The following is a 20,000-nucleotide window of genomic DNA, read 5'->3' as shown; positions in this document are numbered from 1 at the left end:
GAGACTCTCGAACAGCGGTTTGCCCAGGCTTGACATTCTGTCCTTCCATAGAGCAGGGCATTCACAGAGAAAATGGAAGATTGTTTCTTTTTTCTCCGGTTGTTTACAACTATGACAGTATGTGTTGTGAGGGATGCCCATTTTGGCGGCTTGTTCTCCGATAGACCAGAAGCCAGTTATGACTACCGTAAGTCTACAGGTGTCCCGTCGTTTCATGTTTATTAATGTCGACGATTGCTTGAGGTTGTAGGTGGGCCATAACGTTCTGCTGATTTTGCATTTCGTCTGGTCTCTCCATCTACACTCTGCAATTCGAAGGTATTTTAGGGAAATTGCATTCTTGACCGCACCTAGTGGAGTGAGTACTGGTACTGCAAGAGCGCTATTCATGGCAGATCCCCCTCTTGCCAGTTCATCAGCTTTTTCGTTACCCTCTATGTTCCGGTGTCCCGGGACCCAAATTAAGGTTACTCTATGGTTTTCACTCAAGTTGGTGAGGCTATTCCTACTTTGCTCCACCACTTTAGAGGTTGTTATAGTCGCATCCGGCGCCTGGATTGCAGCTTGGCTATCCGAAAGAATAGCGATATTGCCCTTAAAAGAGAAATCTGCGATTAGTAACCTACAGGCTTCCCCAATTGCTAGTACTTCCGCTTGGAAGACGCTACCGGTATTAGGGAGACGCACAGATTTTTCAATTCCAAGCCTCTGAGAATATATACCAGCTCCGACACCACAATCCATTTTACTGCCATCTGTATAGACTGTGGTATCGAAGTTGTTTAGAGAGAATCCCTTATTCCATTCTTTTTTAGATGGAAAGAGTGTGACAAAATTCCTATTGAACGTTACCATCGAGACGATGTAGTCAGTCCTCACCGAAGTTAACTGAGTTTGTCGCAATAATAGACTAGCGTAACCATAAGTTTTTTCTTTCCAGCGACCCGCTTCATTTAACCTAAATGCACTCATGGTTGCCGTCTTCTTTATATGTAGGTCTATTGGAATAACGTGTGTCAGTGCATTGAGAGCCTCTCTAGGACATGATCTGATTGCACCAACCGTTATTGCACAGGCTGATCTTTGTATTCTGCCGAGTAATTTGGTATTGTACTCTCTCTCTCTAGAGCTTTCCACCAAACTACCGAACCATACGATAGAATAGGTCGTATAACCGCCTTATACAGCCATAATGTATGCTTAGGTTGAAGACCCCATCTTCTTCCAAGCATACGTTTACAGGCATATAAAACAATTTCTACCTTCCTTACCCGTTCTTCAACATTTAATTTCCAGCTTAGTTTGGAGTCCAGAATTACCCCTAAGTACTTTGCACTGGGTGATAGTGAGAGAGTTTGTCCGTTGATATTTGGTAGGGTGAAAGTTGGTACCTTGTATCTGGTGGTAAAAAGCATAAGTTCTGTTTTACGCGGGTTTAAACTTAGTCCACATCCTGTGGCCCAAGAGTTAAGCTCGCCTAACGCCCTTTGGATGATCCCACTGATCGTATTTGGACACAGTCCTGACACCATTAGCACCACATCATCAGCGTACGCCACCACTTTTACCTCACCTCCGTTAAGTTTTATTAAGATTTTGCTGATCACACATAGCCAAAGAAGTGGAGATAATACTCCCCCTTATGGAGTGCCCCCATTCTTGGTTATGTTGATATTACCCATATTAGCTTTGATGATCCTGGTTTCTAGCATGGAGATGACCCAGTTACTAACGCAACTGTCCACCTCCAGGTCTATCAACGCACGTTGGATGGCATCTGTGCTAACATTGTTAAAGGCGCCTTCGATATCCAAGAATGCCGCCATGGTATAATGTTTGCTCTCTAGAGAGCCCTCTATAGTTCGGATTACCTCGTAAAGCGCTGTCTCCGTAGATTTGCCTTTAAGGGATGCGTGTTGTGCAGTTGATATACCAGAGTTCTCCAAAGAGCTTCTGAGGTGCATATCCAAAAGTCTTTCAAAGGTTTTTAACAGGAAAGACGAAAGACTGATTGGCCTGAAGTCCTTCGCTGATTCATGTCCTCTTCTACCTACTTTTGGTATGAAGACGACCTTGACTAGTTTCCAGCTATCCGGAATATGGCCTAAGTTTAAACACGCTTCAAAAATTTCCTCTAGCCATAGTAGGATACAGTCCAAGGTTTCCTGTAACATCTTTGGAATTATCCCATCTGGCCCCGGAGATTTAAAGGGACAGAAAGATTTGATTGCCCATGCAACTTTTATTTTGGTAATAATTTCATTTGCAAGATGCTCTGGATTATATTGGCTCCGCCTAATGTTTCGCCTCTCACTTTCGTAAGCGCTGCATCCCGGAAAATGCGTATTTAGCAGAAGCTCTATCGATTCTTCCGCTGTAGCAGTCCAAGTTCCATCAGGTTTCTTGACCCAAGAAGCCATTGAGTGGTCTTTGGAAAGAACACGGCTGAGCCTAGCAGAATCCCTGGTGGATTCGATTGACGAACAAAATTCCCTCCAGCTCTCTTTTTTGGCGGCCCTGATTGCCTTTTTGTACTGTCTCCGACTTTCTCTGTACAATTCCCAATTTCCCGTCGAGTAGCTGAGGTTAAACGTTGATTTAGATTTTTCCCTTAGTTTTAAGAGCTCACTGCTCCACCAAGGAGGGTGAGTTTTTTTGCTAAATTTTATGGGGCAGGCCCTACTAAAATGCCTTTTCCAGTGTTATGACCCTACTCTCAAGGTTTTCCGTGAGAGTGATTTGAGGGATAGGAATCTCTCCTAACCTATTGTTTACTGCATTTTTGAACCTCTTCCAGTTGGTTCTTAAAGGATTTCGATACGGTAGGGGTGGATCTACCTTAAGATCCAAATCGTAGAGGATCCAACTATGATCAGAAAAGGACGTTTTATTGGATACCCTCCAATTATCTACCCTTACTGAGCTATTTTCAGACAGTAGAGTAACATCAATCACTTCCTCCCATCCTCTGAAGTACTTCGTACTAGGAAAGGTGAAAGTGGGAGTGTTACCCCTGTTACATACCGATAAGTTAGTATTAATAATAAAATTATATAAAGACTCACCTCTGTGGTTTGTCTCAGAGCTTCCCCACAACGCATGCCTCGCGTTGGCGTCGCATCCGAGTAGCAGGGTTTTGTTTCTGGTTCCTTCAAGCACAAGGCCACAAGCCTCCTCGGGCGGTGCTGGCCGATCATGTGCCATATAGATGGATGCAAGTGTGATGCTGACACCGTCAGCAGCTTCCACCTCAACGGCCCTAGGAGAACGGTTAGGTTGTCCGTTGCAGTTTGTGAATGCTGCAGGTTAATTTGGACAACCTTTAAAACCATTTTTTATTGGTTTGCTTCCGCAGGTTCGGCGTCATTTAACTGCATGCCAGTCAGCAGTTCGCTGGTGCCGTCAACCTCATCCTGCTCCTCCTCCGGATTCGCAGAACGGAATATCTTCAGCTGGGCCTTCCGTATGCCAAACCGAAGTCTGTTTTCCACTTTTTGCAGTGGTTCAAGGCTCTCTTCTGTAATTTGAAGGAGGAACGACACGTTGTGCTTTTGCGGAGCCTCCGCTTTGATGATCGACCAATCGGCCATCGGCACTGCGCGGTTGTGAGCCTGGAGAACGGGAATTGACTGATTGGCTTCAAACTCCATGTTTGGTATCCAGATGCGAGCCCTCGGCCTTCGTGGTATCTCGCTAGCTGGAATGAGCTTGAGCCTCAAGCCATCCCAGCTGTTCTGAATTTCGCCAATCGCTTTTGTCAGGAAATGCAATGAGTACTGGTCATCACATTTGATTACCCGGCAACCGCGAACCACTTCCACCGAGTCGAAACCTGGCGATTGACCCTCCGGGTTCGCCATGACTTGGTCGACGATTATGCGAGACAACCGTGCCTCAATCTCCGACCATTTGTCAAGCACAGGTTTGCCGCGGTTGGAAGTTTCGTCCACCAGTGCCATTTGAAGATGGTCCCGTGCCACCTCACTGAATTGGTTGGTAAGTTTGGGGACAACCGCACCCTAATCTGAGATCTTGTGCTTCTTTGTTGCCCTTTTGTTTTCGTCTTGCGAACGGTTACGTTTTTTGGCCTCTGTCTTTCGGGTGGTTTGGAATGCCAGATATTCGTCCACCACCTTTTGACGCCTTGCCTTGTCCGCCTCATCTTTGGGATGAGCTTTACCTACGGTCTCGTTCTTAGGAATCCTGCCAAGGATAGCGAGAAACCTTTGGTAGAGCTTATACCTTGATGGGCTTTTATTGGCGCGCTTTTGCCCCATGGCTTTAGCGGATGTTGTCGGTTCATTTATTGTTGTTGGCGTGCTGTGGCCCACAGCTTTACCCTCAACTGCTTCTTGGCTAGAGGCCAGGAGCTCATCCTCCGTGGAAGATCCGATCCCCAGTTTGTCATGGGTGACCGATTGCTTGTCCTGTCGCTTAGTATGTGTGTCCGTTTGTCTGTCTTGTGCTGTCAGTGCGTCCGTTTGTCTTTCCGTCACTTTGTCCGTCTGTTTCTCGCCGCCATCCGATTTTTGTTTTTTTATTGGTTTCATTATTCTGGTTCGTACGGTCACCTGCCCCGCCCAAGGAGCTGCGCATGTCGCCATGCGCGGTGACCAAGGAGGAATTAGGGGAAATAACCGGTCGACCATGGTAGCGCCCCATACCATGGAGGGGCCACCGTTACAACCTGAGGCGGCCTGAATCAGGAGGGCTCCGTTCAAAGATAGCCTTGTTTAGTCCCCCGGCTGCCAAACCCACCCAACAGGCCAGGGTCGCATCACACCTTAGGTTGAGGGAGTTTTTTTTAACGAAGTTTACGTCTTCGGCCTGTGTGGTTCGCGGGAGACCTACTCCCCTACCTTCCATATCTGGGAGGTGTTCCCCTATCCACCAGCTGGGGACGCGCCCTCTAGGGATAACAGGCTCCCCCAAGGGTTTGGGTTCCACTATGCAAAATATTTCTTTAACTGGGAAGTATTGCTCTGAGGTATAGCTTCATTGGCTGCTGATTTAATGACTTTAGTAATTTTTGCTGCGAATTGATGAACGTTGGTGGAGCTACAATCAGAGAAAGTTTTTTTACACAAAAGTTGGTATCGATTCCAGTCTGCGGCGTCCGTTTAAAATTTGGGAGATCTATTAAGGTCACATGTGGTTAGTCTTGCGCAGAGAATAGGATAGTGATGACTGCCATACAAGTCTTTTAGAGCATACCAATTACACCTGGGGCTTAACTGTGCCTCCACTAGAGTAAGATCAATGTGTGTGCAAAAGTGGTTTGGGGACCCGTTGTTCAAAATAATGAGATTTTTTGTTATGGCAACATTTTCGATGGTGGTGCCGCGAGCATTTGATTTTGGCGAGCCCCAAAAAGGACTCCAAGCGGGAGTATGTGGACTTTCGGAACGTGATAAAAGTGTGAAAATGTCATTTTCGGAAAATGATTGGCTGGTGTTTATTATTGTAAAAGGAGGTGAAGTGCTGAACTCTATGGCTATGGATTGTGGGGTACTATTTTGAAAAATTACCCTGTGTCATGATTCAATTATAGAAGGTTAGGTAAGTAATGACAAGGGTGCTTTGACACTCCCTTAGTTTAGGACTGCATATACAAAGGATGGAGAATGAAGGATAAATGTTTTTCCCTTCTTGCCTAAAAGTAGTAAAAAAATACGTACAGTAGCTAATTAGTCCTGTAATAAGAGAAAAACTAAGTATATTAGTTATTTAATCTACATTAAAACAAAACAAGAGAAAAAATTTTGTTTTCTTTTAAAGCAAATATAATTTTATTTAGAATATTTTCGAGGTTTATCTAACAACACAAGAGCACGGAGAACTATGTGATGTTGCTTATGTATGTATTTTAAGCTAGTTCGTGGTTGTGAAACAAATATTAGTTAGATGTGAAACGAGACAAACGTAAAAAATGGAGTCTTTCATTACATTAAAAAAGAAATGCTGCTAGTACACAAAATAAGCTTTTACATATGTAGATTTGCGAGTGTATTTTTTACGGCTCCTCCCAAATGTATAACAAATTTCGTTGGTTGCGAATTATTAAAAGGAAAATGACGCATAGAAGTCATCTATAAAAACACTAATATCGAAATAATAAAGGATATTGAATAAACTATCAGGTCAGTCCATAAGTTCGTGCGTATTTTACCCATAATTTCACTTTTGTACGATTATTGCATACAAAAAATTATTCGAGGGATATAGCGGAACTGAAGGGTGATTTTTCAAGAGCTATAGGAAAGTTTTTCAAAAAAACAGACGTAAAATTCACAAAAAAGCGCGAAATTTTTATTTAAATCGATAGTACAGTCCATATAATTTGATGTTTGAAGATTATTTCATGCAAATGTTGACCGCGACTGCACTTCAAATAGTCCATCCGCTTATCCCACTTTTGGCATACTCTTTCCATGTTTCGGCCGGTATCTCACATATAAATGCTTTAATGTTGTCTTCCACTGCGTTAATTGAAGCAGGCTTGTCTGAATAGATATGAGCTTTAACATAGCCGCACAAAAAATAAGCTAAAGGCTGGTGGGTGGCCAATTGACAGGTCCCGAACATGAAATAAAATGTTCACCGAACTCGCCTCTCAACAAGTCCATTGTTACGCGTGCTGTGTGGCATGTGGCACCGTCTTGCTGAAACCACATGTCATGCAAGTCAAGCTTTTGCATTTTTGGCAAAAAAAAGTTGGATATCATATCACGGTAGCGCTCACCTTTCACAGTTACGTTACGATTCGCAGCATCTTTGAAGAAGTACGGTCCAATGATACCTCCAGCCCATGAACCGCACCAAACTGTGACCTTTTCTGGATACATTGGTCGCTCTTGCAATTCTTCTGGCTGATCTTCACTCCAAAATCGACAATTCTGCTTATTTACGTACCCATTGATCCAAAAAGGGGATCTTAAACTTTCTTAACAGAACACGCATTTTCACTCGTATAATAAAATTCAATGATTTGCAAGCGTTGTTCGTTTGTAAGACGATTCATGGTTAAATTATATGTAGACCAAACTGAAGATGTTTGACAGTGAAACAAAACACGAAACGTGCGTCAGCTGTTTAAACCAACTGTTTAAAAAGATAATAGCTAAAAAATCACCCGTTACTTTAGGCTTAAAAATACAAATGTATGAATTAATGTTATTTGTTGGTTGTATAATTTGGGTATTTTGTTTGTAAGTATTCTTCGATGGAGACTGGTTGCGTGGGAGTGAAGTTTGTAATGTTGCTGAATGATAGCATTGAGGCTTCGGAGAATTGAAGTTTTGTTGGCTGTTGTGTTTTGAGAGTTTCAATATCCATAGTTTTTACATTGCTGATAACGATGGCTGTTTGTTGTTGTGGGAGAGTCTCTATTTCCATTATGTCGTCGATTACAGTACCGCTGTTAGTGCTGTTGGCAGAGTGAGTACGCTCTGTACCGTTTATTAAATCTGCTGATGAGCTGGTTTTTTCATTGTCCGAAAAATAGTTATTGCCTTTAGTAGTTTTTAGTATTTAATTATTGTTGGTGATTATTTCCGTTACTTTTGTTTTTTCTGTTGAGTTATTGTTTGTTGAATTCTTTTGGCTTAGATTATTTGTGTTACGTATTACAATGTATGAGGGGAGTTTTGTTTCTATGGTGGTTGGTTCATCCATGCTATCTTAACTTTGTCTGGAAGAGTATAGCTATTGAAGGTCAATAGTACAACACCAGTGTACTGTGATTTCCCTTGGACTACACTTTGAAACTTGTATACATTAGTCACGTTGTACTCTTTTAGTCTTTCTACGATCTCGTCTTCGGATGCATTGCGCAAGAAAGGTGCGTACACTGTTCCCTTCACACTATTAAGGTTTTCGTGGTAGTTGACGGTAATGTCACTTTACCATAATGACCGCTCTAAACATATAATCAATTGATTCATTTTTCCACTGCTGTCTCCACAATAATAAAACCGATTGGTTTTACTTTCGAACACTATTAACTTTAACGATTAACCTTAAGCACCCACTCAAGTGCAATGAATGCTGTCGAGCACTTCATTAATTCTCCTTAGCATGCGGCATAGAACTCAATACCCTCCCTCACCAAGCGACAACACCCACAAGTATCTCTGATCGTTAAAGATAAATTAAAAGAAAAGCGACAGACAAGAAAAACATGTTAAAGAAGTAAACATCCTGAACAAAAAAAAAAGAATATTAAACTCGCTCAGTCAAGGGCTCAAAGATATTCTAAAAAAAAACACAGTACACAACTCCAGAATTACCTCAGTAGCCTCGATGTAACCCCTACCACTGACTACTCACTTTGGATAGCTGCCAAAAATATAAAAAAGCTAGATTTAATACAATCAAACATTAAAATAGAAAATAGTAAATGGGCTAAATCATATTTCGAAAAAGCTAACACATTTGCCTGGCAATTATCCTTGAACCCCATGAAAATGGACCCTCGCTAAGCACTGCTCGGCTAAGCGTCAACCCCAATAAAACTGAACTCATCCTATTTACCAGGAAACATAAAATTCCAAATATAGCTCCCCCGACAATAGGTGGAACGACACTGTCATTTAGTGATGAGGCCCGCTACTTAGGTCTAATACTAGACCGAAAACTAGCTTGGAAGGCAAATGTCGAAGATAGAGTAAAAAAGACGACAATAGCACTATACTCTTGTATACAGCTGATAGGACTAAGTTGGGGTCTCTCCATCTATCGCATATTGGCTTTACCCAGCAATTGTCAGACCAATCCTAACATACGGTATATTAGTATGATGGCCGGCTTTAGATAAATTATACATTAAAAGAACCATGGTACATGTACAAAGAATGGTCAGTCTTTGCATCTGCGGGGCCCTTAGGACCACACCCACAGATGCACTAAATATTATTCTTAATATTTTACCAATAGAGCAATTCGGTAAGGAAACAGCTGCCAAAGCAGCTCTCAGACTAAGAGAAATCGGCCTACTCAGAACGAACCAAAGGGACACTCTTCAATTTTAGAAAAATTCCCCTACATTCCTGGCACAACGTATTTCTGTAAGACCAAGGACATCAATTTAAATAAATCCTTTGTCACAGTATTTCCCTCCAAAGAGGAATGGCATAACGGGCTTATTGTTAAGAAAAATGATGTAAACATCTACACAAATGGCTCGAAACTGGACAACAAAGTAGGTGGAGGGGTTTACTCCAATAAACTCGGAGTATGCCAATCATTTCGCCTACCTGACCATTGCAGTGTATTTCAGGCGGAAGTCACTGCCATAAAAGAGGGACTTACAGAAATAAAAACGATAGTATTATCCACAAATGAAGTCTTCATTTACTCGGGCAGTCAAGCAGCAATAAAAGCGCTTGAATCAAAAACGCACTCGTCAAAAACAGTTCTAGAATGTTTTAAACTACTAAATGACGTATCTAAGTGCTACAAAGTGCACCTTATCTGGGTACCGGGCCACAGGAATATAGCTGGAATGAAGTTGCACGAACCGGTACAACGCTCGATCTCGAACCGGATAAGGCGCTGATACCCATGCCTATAGCCACTTGTAAATTACTTATAGACAGGGAAACCATCAAAAAGGTAAATACAAGCTGGCAAAACCTCACAATATGCGAACTAAGCAGACAGACATGGCCGAACTGGAACAGCGGTCGATCATAGATCTTGTTAAGATTTAACAGAGAAGCTATAAAAAAAATGATAGGTGTATTAACTGGTCAAAAGGTTAGGACTCACGTACTTCGATTTCTGTAGAAGCTGTCTTAATACAGAAGAAGAGGAAACAGTCAGACACCTTTTATGTGAGTGTGAAAGCTTAGCTATGAGAAGGCTGCGCACTCTTGATACAGCATTTTTAACCGATGTAGGTGCATTCCACTGTTACGTACAGACAAGTTCAACTAATTTTCGGCTTATATTACATATAGCATTTAATTGTTTTATCAGATATATACTTTTTTTCTCTAATTTAATAGATTATATACTAGTCTTTAATAGTGCGAAGAAACATTTAAAAAGAGTCATGAAATACTGAAGAAAAATGCAAACAACCCACGTCACGTACGGGACACATCAAGTCAACCAACATTCGAGATCGTTACAGTTTTATTCAGATTTCAGCGAATAAATTACCGGTGCATAAAAAGTGTCTTCGAAGGAAATTATAACTAAGAATCAAGCTTGTTTCTAGCGAAAAACAATATTTATTAAAACACATATTTAATATATAATTCAAAAATATTTTTGAAGTGAAACTTCTTTTGTCTCGAAGGATGAAACGCTGTGAGGAGTAAAACCATAGCGTTTCATCGATATGTGACGCTACGCCAGCGCCATCTGTTAAAAGCGTGGCGTGGATGAAACGCTGTGAGGAGTAAACCTACGCTAAACTACGTAAAACTCACGCTATGCCAGCGCCATCTGTTAAAAGACTGGCGTGGCGTGTCGTCGTGAATGTAATGCGGTCGTTTATTATTGCATTCTTATCGAATGTAATTTGTAAATATGACATTTGATTGACGGCCGCCGTAGCCGAGTGGGTTGGTGCGTGATCACCATTCGGAATTCACAGAGAGGTCGTTGGTTCGAATCTCGGTGAAAGCAAAATTAATGAAAACATTTTTCTAATAGCGGTCGCCCCTCGGCAGGCAATGGCAAACCTCCGAGTGTATTTCTGCCATGAAAAAAATCTGCTCATAAACATATCATAAAACAAAATGAAATAAATGCATAAAAAAAAAAAAACAAAAATTTTCTTGTGATTCGAACCAAGGATTTCGGATCGGAAGCCCACATTGCTAGCCGCTGGGCTATCGCGCTGTGCTGTCGCCGCAAAATAATGTATCATAAATCTGTTTACCATACCAAAGACCATACACTTTGCGAACGCATTTCGGTGGAAACAGTTGACAGTTATCCCAAACACAATATTATATTAGTAACGCGAGACGCGTCATAGAGTGTGTGTGTAGTTTTGAGCAAATCTTACAAACATATTTTGTTTTGTTGATTGATTTCTGTTAAATATGGCATCAAATCAACGAAAACGGAAACCGAAAACAGGTGCTGAACGGCAACGTGAGTATTTGGAGCGTAAAAAATTAAGAGCTACTGTTGAACACCGTGACAGTGAATCCTCCGGTTGTACGATAAGTGATAATTTGTAGTACCAACAACAAGATGCGGAACTACCATTGATGCAGTATTTCATCGATACCTTGATAGATTAGAATGTAGATCATTTTTTACGTATTTCAGTTACCATAAAGCCCTTGTTTCATTTTTGGAAAACGAATCCAATAATGATAATGACAATGCCGAGAACCAAATGTAATTGAGTACAATAAATTCATTTCTTTTTATATTAAAATAAATAAATAATTTTGTTTAATAAAATTCCATTCCATGCTTTCCATGACTTCTGCATGCATTATATTGAAATAATAGTTAAATTATTGATTTGTTGATAAAAGAAGTTTCACTTCAATCGTGCGGGTTCCGTGAACTACCACACACTTTCTTTTTTTTTTATATTTGTCACGTACAGACAAGTCGCGTCACGTACGGGACATAGTTCAACTTATATCTATAATATATGTAAAAATCAATAGGTAAATACAGTTTTGTCTTGGGAAAGGCAATGTTTTCTGCCCTCCACAACTTTCTCCTCAGCTTTAATAAAATGGAAGTTGGAAACTCCAGTTACCGCTTTGGCATTGTCCCACGGCGATGTACTTTTAATCCTTTCATAAATTTCAGAGGATGGCACATAAATCACACGGGTTTTTGTGACTAATTGAGAAGCTAAATCAGAAAAGTCCTTGGCTGATTGGACGACAACTTGTTCATTTTGGTTCATCATTTTCTCTCTTACCAGTCTTTTGATATTTCCGCCAACTCCGTCTATCACACCTTTTCCATGCGATGTAGCAAAATATTTCCAATAAAAGGGCCTTTTGTACTTTTCACTCAATATGTTAGTTTAACCATATAACGGTTCTTAAATTCCGATGAAGGGTCGACACTCCAAATAATTTCCGCTGAAAGTAAGTCTTCATTTTCTTAATGCATCAAGTCAAACAACTTATTGATGAAAACAAAAAACTGTATCCTTGTCTTTCGAATTTGCATGTGAGCATATAAGATATGTTTGGCAATTGCCTTTGTAAAAACTTGCAGCAGTAAATAAAGAACACTTGTTCGTGACCAGAGTGCGCTTTGAACTTCATTCTGGTATTTACAGCCAAAAGACATCGCAAAATCAACTTGAAGGATTCGCACATTTTCGTTGCGTTGGTCTTTTTGAAATTCACCGGCTTGAACTCGTTTTAAATTAACATGCTTCATCATAATATGGATAGAATCAATCAATTTTTCTTTAAGTTCACCTGAACTTGTTTCGTGGTTTTCTAAACGTAGTTTATTTTCTGAGTTTTTTTCCCATTCCTTCCATACTTGTACTTAAATCCATAGAAATTAATATTTTTTTGCCATCAGAACAAGTATCACATTCATTTTTCCAGCACTTCGAATCCAAAGAAGGATCACATAAAATCATAGTCCACCAGTCGTTACAATAAATTTGTTTCAAACCCTTCAATTTGAATATAAAATTTTCATGAGTTAAACATTTGCACTGGTCTGAAGGTGTGTCTTTCATTAGAAAAACGTTTTTCGGTCTTAGACTACAAAATTTTGAAAATCCAATTTCGGTATTAGGAAAAAATTCTTTAAAAATGAAAAAGGCTTCTCGTAGGTACAAAGTCAAATAATGCTTTTGGCACTTCTTCTTAATGCCGTTTTCCCAAACAATGATGAAATCATTTGCGCCTGGGCAGGTATACACAATATCCCTACGATAGTAAAATGCTTTCACATCGTCATAACGTGTATCGTCACCTGATGTGCTAATGTTTGGGCTTCCTGCTAGAGCAATGTTCATTTTACGCGCTAGTTCTGTAACAACCGCTTTTTTCTTTCTTGGTGATTGAGGCAGTGCTTTTAGAGACTTTTGAACAGCTTTAGATAAAGTCTGTTTCGACTTGTACGGAGATTCATTACTTACAGGAGAATCAGTAGGAGTTTTAAGTTCAACCCGCTTTTTTGCCCTTTGCAATCTCTTCTTATCCCTTTCCTTAGTGAAATTGCTTTTAACTCACCTTCAGAAAGATTTTCTGTTTTCCGTTTACGAAGCTCACGCAATCTTTTAGTCTTATTAGAGGTAAAGCTTGGATCTTTCTCTTTTTGCAAACGCCAGTAAAAGTTGAAGATGTCAGATAACTTATTCTTCGGCGTCACGTACAGACACTTTATTATCACCAAGAATATATTGTAAGCAAAGCGATTTCAAACAAAATTGTTTCACCAGTTTTTAGACCGCTAAAAGTTAGCTGTTAACAGAAAAATTCAATTTGTATAGTCGACTTGTTTTACAATTATTAATAGAAAAAGGAATTAAGTGTCACGTATGGGACATCGAAACTTACCTTTCCGTTATGAGTAATTTCTTATCAAAAAAACACTTAACCAAAAAAAGGAGTATGCAGTTAAATACAGCGGACCATACACTATAACTAAGAATAGAAATCTAGTTTCTATCTGATAAACAATAGCGGCAGCGACCTCGCAAAAATTTGTGTAAAGACTAATGAAAAAATCCGACTTGTTGTTACTCTCAATAAATAACGGTATTTACAAAAAATGGGACATACTCACTACAACTTTTGTAAATTATTTTAGATGAGAACATAATCTCACTATGTACGTGCAATAATAATATATATAAAAAATTCATGTTTGTAAAACAGTTCAGATTTCCACTTTTTCATGGAATGCTCCTGTAGCGGACATAGCCTATCTAAAACTAACGAAGCTCTGCTCGTTTATTAAAGCTACCGGATGGTTTGAAAAGGAACACGTAGGGTAAAGATAAGCTCCAGTGGTATCACAATGGACCTGCGGAAGGTATAAGTGTGTCTTTATGACAACCACCCTACCTAAGTATTGCACACCCGCATTTCTCGACATATCAAAAGCCTTTGGGCCCAATCCTATACGTGCCCTACACCCACCATCGTTGGAACTTTAACTCCTCTGTTCCCGCAATTGACTCTAACCCCCATAAAGATTCTTTTAAACTCCAAAAAGGACCAAAGATTGGAGAATAAAATCCAATGAAACAAAACCAGTTCAAGTAGTTTTTACACTCAATCGAAGTATTTGCTTTACCGTGAAGCACAATAATCAGAGAACGTTCATGTATAGAGAAGTCTCAATGACAGGAACGTATGGAATTTTGAGGGGTACTCGTCTCACGAAGACTAATCACCAAAGACACATTTTTCACCAAAAGTTAACAGTAAGGGACTGAATTATGTAAATTTAGCAGCAGTCGATAAGAATTTTTTGGTGATTGGAATCAAAAAATGTTAGGTAGCTTTTTAATATGACCTATATATTTGAATTTTTTCCAAATCATCCATAATTATATACATATATTATGTCTGTCTGTCTGGTGCTCTGTAGAACTTTATTGAATTCCTTCAACTGAATCAAAATCCTCTATAGAAAACACTTCATCACCAGGCCCACAAGAAGATGGCATATGCAAATTTAAATACATATGGTAATTTATATACATATACGCACATACAATATATGATGTGTGTATGTATGTGTACCTACCACAGCAAATAAATGTTACGGTAAAACTTCTCAAGAAATCCAGCGCGCATTCATAGGCACAGCGCACATTCATAGGCAGTAATATTCAAATACTCTGATTTCATAGTAAGTTTCTAACCTTGCGGATATGCCTACATATGTATGTATGTATGCATATGTTTTTATGCGCTTTTTATCAATTGAAAAATAACATACGTAAAGTAATATATATTACCAATTAACTATTTACCTACTATCAGAGAACATAAAATAATTGTCTCGAAATTTTCTCCTAGTATTGATGTGTCCGACACAGAACTTTTTTAACTTGCTGTTTTCTGCAACTTACTATATGCTCATGCGCGAGTTAGGACTCTGTGTGGAAAAAATAATAAAACTATATTTTTTCTGAGGAAGAGCTCCTTTGTTGAATTCGTCTATTTCAGAATTAATTTTATATTTTAATGCTTAGATCTATTTATACTATTTCTAAATACAACTTGGTTTGAGATATGTTTACATGTTTTTATATTTAGCTGTTATCATGGTATTGTTTAGTCTCTGCATATCTTATATTTGTATTTTAATGATTACATGTGTTTATTGTATGAAGGGACAAAGACCATGTTTATATTGTTTATCATTATTATTGTTTGGAAACAATGAAAATGTATGTTTGCAGTGTATGTACATATGTAGTGCAGTGTAGCTGTCAACGTCGTTAACTCTCCCCGGTGTTTAGAATGAAATGTCCTCATTTCAAATCTGCTGTAGTCGGAGTAGTTCGGCTTCATATGCACTTTGGAATATTAAGCGTCTCTTTTCCTCTCGTTGGTTTCGGTGATATTTACTTAATTGTATGTATAAGTAAATTGTTAAAATAAAGGTAATTATGAAAAAAATAACATATAATGTAAATTTTAATGGATGCTCTTCTATAGGTATAACATACTTACATAATTGTTGAATATTATTAAATTTATAATTTGAGTTTGATGCTAGTATTTTCAAGACATCTACTTGTTCGTTATTATGTGCGTGAATAACGTTTTTAATTTCTTCTTGGTGGTTCACATATGTTTTATTATCTATACTTATAGAGGTCTTAAATTGTATTAAATGTGGTCCGTTTATTTTTAAACCATTCCAAGTATGTTCATTAGTTATAACAATATTGCCGTGGTCTAAAATTTGTATTGGAATATTATTTTCTTGTATTATGTTACATTGAGCTTGTTGATTTGATAACAGTGGAATTGTGCAGTTATCCTTTAATTCCTGTTTACAAATACTAATGCCTAAATAGTTTTTACATTTTGATACATCAATAAATTCGTTATTACATTTTGAAACCTTTTGATTTAATTCATATTTTCCGTGTTTAAATGCTAAAGGAATCACTTGATATAGTTGACATTTATTTGAAATTACAGGATATTTGTATATGGTTATTATTGCGGTTTTAAACATACATACATGCATGTCGGAATATTCTAGTATATTAATTACAGGAATATTATATAGGTATTTCATTCCTGATTACTTCATTTATTTCTTTTAAATTTAAGGTTCCTGAATAAAAGTTTCCTAACCTTGCAAAATTTATTGTATTGGCAATACTTTCTAATTCTTTCAGGACTTCTATCATAATAGATTTAGGATCAAGAGTTTCAAGGATCTTTTCGAATTGTGAATTTATTTTACGTTGTTCGTTATTGTTTTCTATCAATTGGCTTAGTCCTGTTTTAATTTCTATTAAATCATCGTGATCGGGTGTCCCTGTTACAAATTTAAGTACCGAGCGCAAAAAATTAAGAGCTCGTTTAGCACGATATTCTGGTGGTACTAATTGTGTTTTTAAAGTTTCTATTCTGTTTATGAGTATTTCTTCTTGTTGTGATTCCTGTTTTCTATAGTGTGACCTCATTATGTTTTCGTATGGGGCTAATATATTAGATAAATTCGCTATGTGATATAGGTAAGCTGTGTGGTCAAACATATACATCGTTTCTGATTCTACAAGCAAAAATTTTTTACCTTTTAAGTCCGTTATTTTGTCGGAAGAACAAGATGATACTGATACTGTCTTTATGTATAATTTTCCCTTTTATTGTCAGAATCTTGTCCCCTCGGTCTTCTTTAACTAGGTGTTTGTTGTATTTTGCCGAGATTTTATTTCGTCGATCTGTCCTGCTGTAAATCGTATCGCCTTCTTTGTAGGTTATAATCTTTCGATTTTTGTTATGGTACCTTAAAAGCTGGTGCTGCTTCCGTTCAAGCGTTTCACGAATGTCAGGATATTTGTAGCGATTATAAAACACATCCTCAGGTTTATATCCTGTGCTTGAGTGAATAGTTTTGTTGTATTGGCAAACTGCGTTGTATAACTCGTCAGCGGGAGCTGTTTTATTCTCTGCAGCTAAAGTTTGACAGAGTTCGAAGAGTGTTATGTAACCGTTCAACTTGAGCGTTTGATGTTGAATGATGTACAGGCGTCACGGAGTGGGTTATTTGTAGTCGCCTGTATACTGATTTTGCCATATTTCCTATGAATATACTCTCGTTATCAGTCATAAGATATTTTGCGTTGGAGTAGATTTGTGTGAGAACTTCTTCAATATACTCGTGGCAATGTAATTTATTTTCGAATAAAACAGTATTTCGAGTATCTGTCTATTGAACTGAGATACGTATTGTTGATCATGTGAAATATGTCCATTTGTATGTATTCCCCTACTCTTGTTGGTATTGGTGTTTTTCCTATAGGTTGTCTGTTCGGTTGACGTTTGTATTTATGTACAAGGCATATTTCGCATATGTTGGTCTCCGTACTGCATATTTTTTTTAAGTTTGGCCAGTAGTAGTTTAAAAGTATCTTTTGAGCGTTGTTTTTGTAATTTCTATGAGCTCTTCTGTGAGTTTGAATAATAATCTCTTTTTGTCTATCGATATTCGTAATATCAATAAGGAGTGTTTGTGCTTGTACAAGCGTACAATTTGGAAATGTACGAATAATATCTTTTCCAAAGTGAAATATTTCTTCATTTTCTACCCTTAAAGCGTTTATAACGTTTGGTCTGACTACCTTCTTCAACTTGTTGCATAAAATTTGTGAATCGTTGTAATATATTTGTGTCTAACATGGTCGGCAAATATTGTCTGAGATACGGTTTCTTTTTCTTCATTGGTTTTTATAATAATTATTTGGTTTTTGAAAGAGTTGAATGGTTGTTTCACTTTTTTCATTATTTCTGTTGGTGAGTTTTGTGCGGAATGGACTGAGCAATCCGTTGAGGTGTTTATTTGGTGTCGAGAAAGTGCATCTGCTACAACATTTTAATGACCAGGTTTGTAAACTAATTTTGCTCCGTACTACTCTATTAAGTTTTTCCATCTTTTTAATTTGCTACTTGGATTTTTTTCTGATATAGAATAAATTAACGATTGGTGGTCCGTATAAATTGTCAAATCGGCTACTCCGTATAAGTAATTTCGTAGTTTTTGTAGTGTCCATACTATAGCTAAAAGTTCTTTTTCATTGGTACTATAACTTTGTTCGGTATCGCTAAGAATTCTTGAAATAAAAGCGATGGGTTTTCGATTTTGGGCAAGTACAGCTCCTATAGCAAAATTACTTGCGTCAGTCGTGAGTTCGAAATTTTGAAAAATCTGGTTGATACAATTCTACCTGTGCCTGTAATTCTATTTTAATTTTTGCAAAGGCATGTATTGCAGCTTCGTCCAACTTTATTTCTATTTTTGCCTTTTATTCTTTTTTACCATACCTTGTTCTCCTCTGAGATGTATTGTAAAGGGTTTTGTTATTTTTGCAAAGTTTTTAATAAATTTTCTATAATAACTGGCGAGTCCTAAAAATGACCTCAATTCTTTTAAAGTTTTTGGTTCAGGGAACTTCTTTATTGTTTCGATTTTATTTGGGTCTACAGTCACTCTATTGTGTTTAATGATGTGGCCTAAGTATTCAACGGAATCTTTGAAGAAATGTGATTTTTCTTTCGAGATCTTCATGTTAGCATTATAGAGTGCATTGATTATAGTTTGGATGTGTTCAATATGTTCTTCGGTTGAAGAACAATATATCAGTACGTCATCAATATACACATACATATGCAAATTTTCCAATGTATTCACGCAAAATATCGTCAACACATCGTTGAAATATTGCCGGTGCGTTTTTTAAACCAAAAGGCATCCTAACAAATTCATATAATATTTTGCACCATTTACGGAAAATGCTGTCTTTTCTCTATCTTTATCTTTAATGAGGATTTTGTGGAATCCTGATTCTAAGTCTATTGTTGAAAATATTTTGGCTTTCCCTAGACTTTGTATAGTCATGTTTACATCGGGTATCGGGTACCTATCTGTAATTGTGTGGGAATTTACTTTCTAAAAATCAACAAGCATCCGTCTCTTGGGTCTGCCTTGGTCATCGGTGCCCTTTTTAGGAACGGTCCATATAGGGGAATTATACGGGCTTTTGCTTGGTTGAATAATTCCTTCTTTAAGTAATTTATTTATTTCACTTTTCACAAACTCATGGTCTGCCATCGGATAAGGGTATTGCTTAGTCCAAATGGGGTCGTCCGATTGAGTTTTAATTGAAGCTTCAATTGTTGTTGTAAATGGTAAAGACCCACTTATATAATCATTTCTTTGCATAATTTGAGAAATTTCTTTTTTATAACTCTCATTATCTAAGGTGTAATTAATTTTTTGTTCTTCAATCCTCTTTTTATATTTCAGGCTATAATCAAATAAATTTACTTCTGCTTTTAATACACGTAATCCCTGTTCACCTAAAATCTATCGTAGTCGTTTAGTTCATCAATTTCATAGAAAGATAAGTGGTGTCCGAATAGTGTAATGACTTTTTTGATTTTATTACTGGGTTTCCATGCAATGTTTTTGTGTGTGTTGGCCTAATTTGGACGGATTTCCCTATATCACAATTGAAACTAATATAATTATTTGTAGCCCCTGTATCTACTAAAACTGTTACTGGTTTGCCAGTCATACCGCATTTTGTTACAATACATGGCAAACCTTTTACACGCCTAAAAAAGTGCTTCCTGTTTCAAATTTGTCTTCAAAACAGTCTAGATTTTCTGCTTTATTTTCTTCTTTGACTGTATGATTTATTCTCTGTAATTTCTGAGGATTTATGTTTTGATTTGACGACACTCTGTCTCTCTTAAATGGGTTATTATATTTACCATTCTGTGTAGTCCGAATGAATTCACTTGAGTTGTCGACTTCCATGGGTACTGGTCTCTGCGGCTGCT

The 20,000-nt window shown here is 37.9% G+C and overlaps 2 protein-coding genes across 2 annotated transcripts in view; one reads left to right on the top strand and one right to left on the bottom strand.

Annotated features, from left to right (window-relative positions):
• The window catches only part of LOC129250660 (potassium voltage-gated channel protein Shal), a 94,384-nt gene extending 91,160 nt beyond the window's left edge, over positions 1–3,224 (top strand). Inside the window, exon 4 of the mRNA XM_054890264.1 lies at positions 3,084–3,224. Coding sequence (XP_054746239.1) covers positions 3,084–3,224 — 141 coding nt within the window. The remainder of the gene's footprint in view (positions 1–3,083) is intronic.
• A 111-nt stretch (positions 3,225–3,335) lies between these two features.
• On the bottom strand, positions 3,336–3,959 carry LOC129250659 (uncharacterized). The gene has a single exon (XM_054890263.1). It carries the CDS (start codon positions 3,957–3,959, stop codon positions 3,336–3,338), a length of 624 nt encoding a protein of 207 aa, XP_054746238.1.
• Between the last annotated feature and the right edge of the window lie 16,041 nt (positions 3,960–20,000).

The sequence above is a fragment of the Anastrepha obliqua genome, chromosome 6, assembly GCF_027943255.1.
Source record: "Anastrepha obliqua isolate idAnaObli1 chromosome 6, idAnaObli1_1.0, whole genome shotgun sequence".
NCBI classification, from domain to species: domain Eukaryota; kingdom Metazoa; phylum Arthropoda; class Insecta; order Diptera; family Tephritidae; genus Anastrepha; species Anastrepha obliqua.
The sequence above is the reverse complement of the archived record's forward strand: the minus strand, read 5'-3'. Positions and strand labels throughout refer to the sequence as shown.